Source organism: Papio anubis, chromosome 3 (assembly GCF_008728515.1).
Source record: "Papio anubis isolate 15944 chromosome 3, Panubis1.0, whole genome shotgun sequence".
Lineage (NCBI taxonomy): Eukaryota > Metazoa > Chordata > Mammalia > Primates > Cercopithecidae > Papio > Papio anubis.
This window is the reverse complement of record NC_044978.1, coordinates 161,752,895-161,764,876: the sequence shown is the minus strand read 5'-3', so window position 1 is coordinate 161,764,876 and position 11,982 is coordinate 161,752,895. Positions and strand designations below refer to the sequence as shown.

At 44.2% G+C, this 11,982-nt stretch overlaps 1 protein-coding gene across 1 annotated transcript in view; it reads right to left on the bottom strand.

Annotated features, from left to right (window-relative positions):
- Nucleotides 1-233: 233 nt before the first annotated feature.
- Nucleotides 234-11,982, bottom strand: part of LGI2 (leucine rich repeat LGI family member 2) — a 32,733-nt gene continuing 20,984 nt past the window's right edge. Inside the window, exon 8 of the mRNA XM_003898547.3 lies at nt 234-5,692. Within this exon, the coding sequence (XP_003898596.1) occupies nt 4,875-5,692 (818 nt within the window). The 3' untranslated portion in view covers nt 234-4,874. The remainder of the gene's footprint in view (nt 5,693-11,982) is intronic.

Sequence of the window (11,982 nt, the reverse complement as noted above, 5' to 3'; positions counted from 1 at the left end):
CAGATCAGGCATAGTGTAACCATGAAGCTCTTCAGTGAATTTTTAGTGACTTTTGGGTGATTTTTTAGTTTCCAAGTAGAAGAAGCAAAAGACCCTTGTGGTGGTTACCTTCCATCTAAACAGAGAGTGAGCTGCAAAGATACTGCTGTCCCTCGGTGGCCCATGGGTGTCCCCGCAAATTTGTGACTCAAGTGGCCATATTGATATTAAGCAGACCAGATATCAAGACCATATTAGGCATGAACCACTTTTTATTAATAGGCTTACCGAATATATTGAATTAAGAAGCATATAGTTTGTACGCCCTATTTACCAAAAAGAACTAAATATGTATACAGCCTAAAATACATCCACTGTAGTCTGCATACTGTAAAACTTGCTTCTTTACACATAGCAACTATTCTTATTTTACCTAGGTTATGCATTTAAAATACATACAAATGGTACCAAATAGCATATTGGCCTATTTTATCACAATTCTTATACGTTCCTGATAATCAAAGGGATTGATAGCGAATGCATAGTTTCCTACTAGAAAAAAAAGTAGATTTTGATACAAGCAATGGAATATAGTAAGGATAATAATGACTTGGTTTAGATCTCAGTAGCTTTACAATATACTTCTTATTTGAATGAGCATTATAGTTGGTTCTCTTCATTACTAATTGAGACGTTGTTAATTTTCCTGGTCATTCTATGCTCTGCTTGCCTGGCTGAGGCAAAGGAAGTCCTTATCCTTTTTTCTTTTCTTCCAGTTTGTTTTTACTTTCCCAAGTTTCCTCCGGAGCCATCTGCCCCACTTTGCCATTCCCCTTGCACTGCCACCCAAATCTGGACCACTTTCTCATTGCGTCATTGCATACAACTAGATTATTGTATTCCACTCCAGGAAGCTGTTGAACAGAATCTTTGGCCACTGCCTAATTAAAGAACTTCCTTCCGCAGCTGCAAAGGAGAGGCTGATACCTCTGCGGAAGAAGCGGGAAGCCAGCTTAAGAGATTTTCTTTAGGTGGCATGCAAATAGACTGCCGTCCTGCAGATCTTCATCTCCCCTTCATTATACCCCAGGCCGGAGAAATTTCCATCATGAGCACTCCTGGCCGCCAAACCTCCGGCATCCCACGCTGATTTCTTTCCTAAAAATACACAGACTCTCACTCCATGGGGAAGAAAAATGCAACTCTGCCATTTCCAGTGTGCTCCCTGAAGGCTGCTGATGGCCGAGAGCAATTCATCACCACTCGTGCGTTCAGGCTTTGAATTTTTCCTTCACAGATCGCTTCTTGTTTATCTGGTGGACAATGTGACAAGAACCAGATGTGTCTCAACCTCAACATCCCTCCCATAGCTATGCAGGGGGAGAAACAACCAGACCAGCTAGATATCCTCCTTAGAACGGCAGAAAACTATCCGAAATTTCTGAACCACTTTCAAGAGTGGGGCCTTGCATGTAAAAAGAGTAGGGCATGTAATTGCATGTTTGTTCATTGTTAAATGGATTAGTTGATTGAATCGTGTCTATTCAGTATGATTTTTCTTCTGGCTCTGCATATTTTGTTGCACTTTTTACTTTATCTCAAGGTGCTGCCAAATTCAAAATCATGCTAGAAATGAAGGTCTTTCTTTGGGAGAGTATAGCAGGGTGTCTTAGAAAGAAAATACAATGTCTGCTGATCAGAGGGAAACATCTTGCTTTGCCAGTCCCCATTGGATAACCACGGCAGGCAATTTATATAGTTTTCATGTCTGTTTCCTTCTCTCTGGAATTAGAATAATACCTACCCTGCAATAAACTTCAGAACTATTTATGAACAAATGAGGTGAATACTAATATGCATTGGAAAAATATAAAGCCTTGCTAAATGTAAGGTGGCCTTATCATCCACTGTCCAGTAACACAGTGCTCTTCATATCTAAGATTTATTTTTAGAGTCTTGGTAACAGACTCATTCCCGATCCTATGGAGTATGGGGACAAGTCCCCCTTTAAGGAAAGGCCTTAAAGCCACATGGCTGCACAGAGGGATCAGTCCAGGAGCCTAGCCACAGAGCTCATCAAGAAGAAACAAGCTGAGCAGACGACCACCCAATGGGTGATGGGAGGGAAAGTAGAAGAAAGATCTGCCCCCCGCTTCAAGCTGATCTCCACTGGGGACAGTCCACATATGTCTCTGCTTTGCATTTTTGCTGTTGCTTGGTTGGTTTTGTGTTTTACATTATTACTGGAAGAATGCTTCTTGCAGGAATTGTTTAAAACTTCAGGGATTCTTGGGATGAAGCAGTAAGATTAATGAAGCAAAGCGTTCGCCACCCTGTGCCAAGAACATCTATGCTCCTTTAGTAAGTTGGCCAGAATAAATATCTCCGTCCACAGCATAGGCGCTCTGTAGATTGCAGGCTTTAGTCTTGTATAAAATAAAATTATAAAAAAGGAAAACCCAATTGCAGTTGAGTGGGTCACCCACTTCTCACACCCCATCCATCACCTGTTTAGATCATTCTTTCACCCCCTAATTCCCCATCCGGACTCAACAGCTCTCCCCATCCTAAGCCCGGCGTCCTGTGTTTCCTGGTTTCCCAGAATCTGGCAATGTGATCAGAATAGTGAGTGCAGGGGGCTCAGTCGCTAATTCACCCTCAGAGGTACAGCTGGGAACATGATACCTCTCTGCAGTGGCAACACTGTGAAAAGATGCCACCTTGCCATCCCTACAGGTGGCTGGAATTGGGAACATTACTTTGATCTGGCATAGTTGCTGGGACTGTCTAAATATCTCCTACAGTTTGCCAAATACCCATTTTTCTGCTCAGTTTGTCTGAGGGGTTCCATGCAACAGAAAGAATAGCTTGCCATCTTTAGGGCTGCAGGAACGGCAGAGCTCTTCCCCTTTCAGCCTCTAATGGGGGAACCTGGGCATTTGTAGCCTGTTCAAATAAACCAAGAAGGCAAAAAAAAAAAAAAAAAAAAATGCAGAAGAAAAGTAATTTGCACTTAAAAATGAAAACAAACCACTTTTCTCCTGTTCGCTTGGTATTTGTAGAAGTTTCAAGTGACAACACTACTATGTGTGGGTGAGTTCGTTCACTAAAATTCATGGTTTCTGAGGCTGGAAGCCTCAGCCTACAGTCCCAGAATGTTACCCAAGAGTGCTGATGTAACATCAATGCTTCATTCTCTGAGTGCTATTTATTGTCTCAGTCTTCATTGCTTAAAGTCAGGAAACAACAAACACATTCATATTTGTGGCAAAACATCTACCTACTCATGACATGGCAAATAATCATTTTACAATAACAATACAGTACAATATGATCGTGCTACTTTCATGGCTAGGAATGAAGTTGTTGGATTTCTCTCTCAGAGCTACCCCTAAAGGCATTCACTTTATATTCTCTGAAGAGAACCAGCTAACCAGGTGGAACATCCACTAAGAATCTTCCACATAACCGAACCCCAGGAGCTTCCCTATTGCCCATACCAGAGAGGCCCATTTGGAAATACACCATCTGGTTTCTTGAGCACAGACCTGGAGTGTGGGATTCAGCTTGGCTGGCTCCAAAGCTGGCCCCTACTGATCAGCCTGAGATCCCCAGCCTGCACAGGCTGATTCCACGGCCAACACGTGGGCCCTGTGAGCATGTGTGTCCCGGGGCGGGGCGGGGGGCGGGGTTCCTTTGGGAAAGTACTGGGAGAGGGAGTCTTCCTATCTGAGTATCTTGGGTTGTGATTTGGTGTGAGCTTCACTGGCAGCTGCAATAGCAGCAACTCAACAAAACGGGACTGTTACACAAGCGGGGCGGAAGGCAGGTGGGCCGGCAGGGAAGTTGGTATTCGATTACTTGAAATATTCAGTTGTCCAGAGGGCAAGGACACGCACCAATCAAAGGACCACCTCTAGGTTTCAAAGCATGTCAAGATCTGTGTAAAGTCCTCTTTGCCTTCGTAAAATCTCACTTCAAAAATTCTACCAAATGCTCATCAGACGGAAATAACTGTTTCATCCCTCTAAAGGACGAAATGAAAAGCACCATTCAGTGTTTGGCCTGTCTGCTGGTTACCCACAAACTCAACGGGGGGGTTCCGAGAAGCAGATGAGCCATGAAGAGCATCAAACAAGCATTACTGCTCTGGCCACCACAGGGTCAGCTTTGAACCATAAGAAAGAGGGAGAAACTCCTTTGAGTCGCTGCTGGGCCTGCCGCCTGTGCTGGGTCTAGACATGTGTCACCGGAATATTGTCTTTGTGGCAGAGGAAGCAATGTCAAACATTAAATTGCTAACGTATCCATGACAAGCATTCATATGAGCCAACAAAATCACCAAGGTTCTGCTATTAAGGAGGATTCAGGAAGACTGGGCATTACTTTTAGGAAACTGGGATGACTCAAAATAGCACTGCTGAGTGTTACAAGATTTTTAAACTAACAATCAGCAAATCTTTTCAGCTGACTTTTGGCTTTAAGAGTTCTTACCAAAAAGATTGCTAAAGTGGAATGAGAGGGGCTCAAAGTTTGTTTTTTTATTTCATTATAAGAGCTGTCCCATCTTATCCAATTTTCTTCTTCCTCATTAAAAAGGGGGAAAAAAGGCATATTACATTTCTAGATGGTAAGAGTAAATGCTGTACTCTTTTCTCAGAAATTACAGGCTTTAAGATGCTCTTTAAAATGGTAGAAGGGGCATGTCATGCAGTTAGCCAATAAATGCAATCCCTGATTAAAATGTGAGTTCTAAAAGTTTGAAAACGTCTAACTATGTCAGTGCTTTTTAATTTCAGGGCTCTGAGCCTGGCTTTGATTTGTGTGTTGATTTTTCTTGGTCCTCTCTTGTGAGAGCTAATGCTACACGTCTTTTAATTTCACCCACCACACCTTCACAAACTTAAGTCAACAATGATATGTTCAAAAATCTTTGTTTTCCCTTTGAAACTGGATGCAAAAAAGAAATCTCTCCTGTCGGTGGAGACAGCTGTGAAGGAACGAGGCGCCTGCACATAAATCTCCTTAAACTTTTTGAATAGCTGCTTCTCTTTATCCCACTGGTATATCTGAGAGAATGTATAGTCACTCCCCAGGGCCAGGTAGTGATTATCTTTAAAAGAAAAGGGCTGCAGGGTCATGGCCCCCCGGGATGGAAGAGCTTGGATCTCCACGAACTGCTTACTGTTCCACCTCATGACCCGGGAGTCCCCGATGAAGCGGGTGAGGGAAAGGTACAGGGTATTGTGCATTCGGAAGCTCTTCACAGCCAGTACGTCCTCCATGTTGGGGATGTCACCATGGGGGACAAACTTCTTAGAGCTTTTATTCCACTGGAGGATGATGGGGACCTGGGAGCGGCTGGACAGGATGAGATGTGATTTTCCATCGATATCAACAAACTCTGCATCCGTGTCTCTGAACCACTCATGCAGTGACTGGTAAGAATAGAATCCTTTGCTGTTCCATTTGTAAACTGTGGACAGACCAGCCTTCGAGCTGTCTGCGATGACAAAGAACGTCTCGTCGTCGATCTGAAACAGCTCGATGTCGTTGGGCTTGGAAATGCGAGAGACCTCTATGTCTTGGAATTTGACAAATTTGGTCCAGCTCTCGTCGTATTTGTAAATGTGAGAGCCGCCGAAGAGCTGGGCTACCACCACAAAGACCTGATCATCGATGAGAATGGCCTTACAGCCCACGATGGACTGACCTGTGCTCCAAAATAAAGGAGAGGAGATTAGTGCAACTACAGCTAAAAACACATCTCCACTTGTACTCTTGTACACTGCTGATGGGAGTGTGAAATGGCACAGTCACTATGGAAAACAGTAAACATGGACTTAACCTACGAGCCAGCAATTCCACTTCTTGGTATAAACCCAAAATAATTGAAAGCAGTGACTCAAAGAGATATCTGTACACCTAATGCTATAGACCAAATGTTTGTGCTCTCTCCAAATGCATATGATGAAACCTCACCTCCAATGTGATGGTATTTGGTGGTGGGGCCTTTGGGAGGTGATTAGTTCATGGGAACAGAGTCCTCAGGAATGGGGTTAGTGCCCTTCCAACTCCCTCTGCCCTTCCACCACATAAAGACACAGCAAAGAGGTGGTCAGCTATGCAGTGGGTTCTTGCCACATACCAAATCTGCCAGTGTCTTGATCTTGGACTTCCCAGCCCCAGAACTACGAGAAATAAATTTCTGTTGCTTATAAGCCACTCAGTCTATGGTATTCTGTTGCAGCAGCCCAAACAGACTAAGACACCTATAACATCATCCTTCACAATAGCCAAAAGGTGGAAGTAACTCAGGTTGCTTCAACGGATGAATAGACCAAGTGTGGCATATACATAAAATGGAATATTATTCAGCCTTAAAAAGGAAGAAAATTCTGACATATGCTACAACATGGATGGACTTTGAGGGCATTAAGCTAAGTGAAATAGCCAGTCACAAAAAGATAAATACTATATGATTCCAGTTATATGAGGTACCTAGAGCAGTTGGATGTATAGGGACAGAAAGGAAAGGAGTGGTTTTCAGGGGCTGTGGGATGGGGGAAATGAGGAGTTGTCATTTAATGGCAGAGTTTCAGTTTTTCAAGATGAAAAGCGTTTGGAGGTTAGTTATACAACAATGTGAATGTATCTAACACTACTGACCAGTATATTAAAACATGGTTAAGATAGTACATTTTGTGCTTTGTGTATTTTGCCGCAATTAAAACAATTTTTTAAAATTATCTAAAAATGTGCTTCCATAGAAATGGTCAAGTGAGGTCATCAGGGCCTCTGGAGTCCTCAGAGGCAGGCATACAATTCAGGAAACTCACTAATGCACCAAAGGAATTATCGTCATGCTTTTTAATAAAGCTACATTAAATAGCTTGATTTAGCCATTCCACAATCTATACATATTTCAAAACTACATTTTATACACAAACAAATAGACACAATTTTAATTTGTCAGTTAAAAAATGTGTATCCATGGAAGAAAAATAAAAAGTATTTCCTGACTCCATATGGCAGAAGTAGGCAGTTAAACAGGCTTCTCCTGGCGGTGGGGTTGGGTAAGGGATGGTAAAAAGGCAGGACTGAGGTCTCAGAGGCAGGAGAAAAAGATTTCTGAGTGTTCTTGAAGACATTTGGGCTCTTTTGATTTCCAGAGCCAAAGGAAGTCAAGTCGAGGCAGAAAGAGTAGGGTTAAACCTCATGACACAGACCAGAGGCCTAGGGTTCAAAGCCTAGCCCTGCACCTTGTAAGCTTTCTGACCCTGTGCCAGTTAACCCAACTCTGTGCTCAAGTTCTTCATTCATAAAATGAGATTGAAGATGCTGCCAGCACTGATCTTACAAGTGACTGTAAGGATGAAATGAGATCATTCATGGCAAGCGTTTCTAGCATGGAGCACTGGCACCTAGGGGGTGATTGATCATTAGTGGCTATCATTATTGGACAATTGAAGCAATTGTCACAGTAATCACAAGACCTTGCCCCTTAGTGCTTGCTCATAGGGGGCATGCATAAATATCTAAAGAAGGAGCGATAGTCTGAATGATCTCGTTCAGGCGTCATAAAACTAAGACTTTGCAGAGACAGGGGACCATTTTCCATGGTGACTCTCCTCTCTGGCTCACCTCCCACCATCCCTTCTCATCCTGCACCCAGATGCCCCCCAGACCTCCCCATTCCAGAAGACCAACCACTAAGCAAAGGACCACCCACAAGACCACTGATCCTCCATCTAGATCATTTGATTAAGGGTTTTTTCTTTCCTTTAATTTTCTATGTAATTTGGACCAAAGCGAAATTGTCCAGAATCCCAAATTCTAAGGATGATTCCATTTCTATCCTAAGGACTGGCTTTGGGGGCTGACACTGGGTGGTTTTCAGAGTGGCATTTACTTTTCTCTTTCACCATTCTGGCCTTCCTGCAAGGACCTAATCCCTTTTCCTTGTTTAAAACTAATTATTGCATTGTTTTTTCCTGAGGATATGTGTGCTAAATGTTTACCAGAGCAAATTTTGAAAATACTAAGAGGTAAAACGTAAAAAGTGTGTGTGTGCTAAATGTTTACCAGAGCAGAGCCGCTGCACTCCAGCCTGGGCGACAGAGCAAGACTCCATCTCAAAAAAAAATAAAAATAAAAAAATGTGTAGCTATGACCAGGCACTATTCTAAGTACTCTACATGCATTTACTTATTTAATCCTTATAACAACTGTATGAGGCATATACTATTCTTAGCAGCAGCAGCATCCATTTTACAAAGGGTAAAACTGAGGCACAGAGAAGTTAAGTAATTTAGTAAAAGTCACACAGCTAGTATGTGGTAGAGACTGAGATTTAAATTCAGATAGTTTGGCCTCAGTCTACACTCTGCTACCAAAGAACCAAAAAGCACAAAGAAGAAAATACAAACCAGTTGTACTATAGATGTGAAATAACACCTAATATCTTGATTATATTATTTAATGTTTAATCTATGCACATATTCAAATATTCTTTTTTCAAAAACTGGGGTTTATGTTATCCATAAATATTTTATAATCTACCTTTTTTCCACTTGGCGCCCATGCTGTGAACATTTCCTCATGCTGATGATTCTTCAACAACTTGATACTGTTTGACACTACACAGAATCTCATTGCATGGATGCACCATCTTGTATTTAATTAATGCTCTACTGTTGGACACTGCAGTTATTTCTAGGTTTTCCTTATTGTAAAATAACGTTTCCTTTGAAATATTGTTAAATAACATGTTTTGATACCATCTGGCAGTGTTCTCAAGTGTAAGAATTGCTGGGGCAAATGTTGTGCACATTTTTAAGCTTTTGGGTTTTAACTGCCAAACTGCTCTTCAAAAGCGGCATTGACTTCCACCCTGTCAACACTAATTGAGAGTGCAGGCTCCTCATCTCTTCTTGAGCACCTGGCTACGGAGGCCACCGCCCCCCAGAAGCATCCTAGAGGTCTGCCTGTCACAGCCAAAGGACCGCGTGAAACAGAAGGAATTCCTTTCCTGGAGATGCTCTGGAACACACTCTGTCCAGGTTAGCCGTGGAGTTGTCAGTAGCAGACAGATCATTGCGTGCGTGTGTGTGGCGGGTGGGGGTGGTGAATGTAGGAAGAGGGATTACAGGTCGGAACATACTTAGCCTGCAGAAATCAAAAGGCAAACAAAATAAACCAAAATTGAGAAAGCCGAGATGAGGTGTAGAGAGAACGAGGGGAAGCGAACCTCACGGTGAACATGACCATGGGTTTCTCTCTCTCCCCTGGGGCACATGGACAGCTGGAGCCATCCCTTTGGCAACATGGTCACCAGGCCGGCAAAGGAGGAAGTGCATGCATTGAGAAAATCCTGCCCCACCCTTGTCAACTTGGTGACGACCCCACAGCCAAACAAGATGTCAAATGAGGTATGCACAGCACAGGGAGGGAGAATGATCCATTTACCTCCTTCTTCTTCTAGGCAAGTAGCACCCAGGGCAGCGTCCTTGCCTATCCACGTGTGCTGTAGGGCTTTCCCTCATGCCAGGCTCAATGCCAGCTACCGAGAGACAGCTCCACTCCTCCCTCCATGGAGCGATCCCCTTCCTTCTGTAGCACCACCTTCTACCTCCCTCAGGGAAGTCTGCTGCTCTCTGCATTCCCAATGCTCATGCAAGTTGTGGAGCAGTTTTAATGGGAATCATAAAGGTAGAGTCTGTGGGGGGAAAAGGAGGGTTGCTCCTATTTTACCCCCATTAAATCCTTACAGTATTGGCCAGGCACGTTGTCTCATACCTGTAATCCTAACACTTTGGGAGGCGGAGGCGGGTAAATCACCTGAGGTCAGGAGTTCGAGAACAGCCTAGCCAACATGGTGAAACCCCGTCTCTACTAAAAATACAAAAATTATCCAGGCATGGTGGTGTGTGCCTGTAATCCCAGATACTCGTGAGGCTGAGGCCGGAAAATCGCTTGAATCTGGGAGGTGGAGGTTGTAGTGAGCCGAGATCATACCACTGCACTCCAGCCAGTGTGACAAGAATGGGACTCTATCTAAAAAAAAAAAAAAAAATTCCTTATAGTGTTTCCCTGAGTCTAATACTATGCTGATCTCATTTTACAGATAAAGTGGAAATTCCTAAAATCTCCACTTTACAGATGAAAGGGGCTTGTGCACATTAAACCACTTGGCCACGGCCACCAACCAGTAAGGGCTGGAGCCAGGATGATCAAAAGCCAGTCTGATGTTGGAACTCATTTCTCGGGCTTGGTGGTGAAAAGAGGAGCCAGATGGGCTTCATGTCATGGTCGCCGAGCTGTGGGATGATTCAGACTTGGAGACTGAGGGGCTGAGGAATCCTTGGAAACTAACAAGGTCCAGCAGGGCTTTGACCCCAGCCACACCCACTTGGATCGCACTGACTTCCTCCCTACCAGCTCTGTGGCCTCCGTTCGGTCCAGGCCATGCTTGCTTGCCTGGGTTCCAGATTCTTTTCACAGCCTCTTAGCTGGCCACTGTGCTTCCACCTTTGTGCCCTCACTCCAAAAGTCTATATTGGACCTGGTAGCTGGACACAATCCAGCCTCTTAGCTAGGTACCTGCATCCTCCTGCCTCTGCACAAAACCCTCCGTGGCTTTGCAGGACATTCAGAAGAAAAGCCAAGTCCTTCCTAGGATCTGTGAGACTCCATGATGAGCCTTTCTGACTTCGGACTCATCAACTGCAACTCCGCGCTGGCTCATTTTGCTCATGCCAAACCATCCCCCCGGATGTTCTTCAAACAGGAAAGATGCTCTCCTGCCTCTACCTATGCACTTGCTGCTCCCTTTGCCTGGAATGCTCTTCCCCCATCTCCATGGGAACCAATCCCACCGATCCCACAGGTCTTATTCAAGTAGCACCTTCTTGATGAGGCCTCTCCTGGACACTCTACCCAAGTCTTCAAATCCTCCCACACACAGTACTCCACATCTTCCTTCTTCACTTTATTTCCCCTCCTTAGCACATTTCTGTCTGATGTGTTTTTTGTTAATACTACAATTATTTTTACGATAATTATTACAATACGAATATTCTTTCTTACTGTCTCTTTCTCCCATTAGAATGGAAACTCCTGAGGGCAAAGGTTTTTACGTTTTGTTTTGTTTTTTTGAGATGGAGTCTTGCTCTGTCACCCAGGCTGGAGTGCAGCAGCATGATCTTGGCTCACTGCAACCTCTGCCTCCTGCGTTCAAGCAATTCTTCTGCCTGAGCCTCCCAAGTAGCTGGGATTACAGGCGCCCGCCACCACGCCTGGCTAATTTTTGTATTTTTAGTAGAGACAAGGTTTCACCATATTGGCCAGGCTGGTCTCAAACTCCTGACCTCCTGATCCACCTGCCTTGGCCTCCCAAAGTGCTGGGATTACAGGCATGAGCCATTATGCCCGGCCAGAATTTTATCTGGTTTATTCACTGCTGTGTCCCCAGCACCAAGAACATGCCTGGCTCAGAGTAAATGTTCAAGAAATCTTTGGAACAAATGAATAAATTTAAGAATGCCACCAGCTGCCGTATATCAGAAGGGCAGGAGTTTGAGATCAGCCTGGCCAACATAGCAAAACCCCGTCTCTACTAAAAATAAAAAACATTAGCCGGGTGTGGTGGTGGGTGCCTACAGTCCCAGCTACTCAGAGGGCTGAGGCAGGAGAATCGCTTGAACCCAGGAGGCGGAGGTTGCGGTGAGCTGAGACTGTGCCACTGCACTCCAGCACGACGACAGAGTGAGACTCCATCTAAAATAGTAATAATAATAATAATAATAAAAAGAAAAAAGAAAGACAGGGCTGTCCTACCAAGGTCAACCTGGGAGAGAAATCCAGTGGGGTACAACCATGAGAAACCCCAGGCTCGGCCCTGAATAAACAGTGGGTGACTGGACACGCCTGAGCCTGGACCTCATCATTTGTAAGGCTGTGAAAAGGATGGCGGCTTTCAGAAGTGCCTGCTCTGTGCGCTCA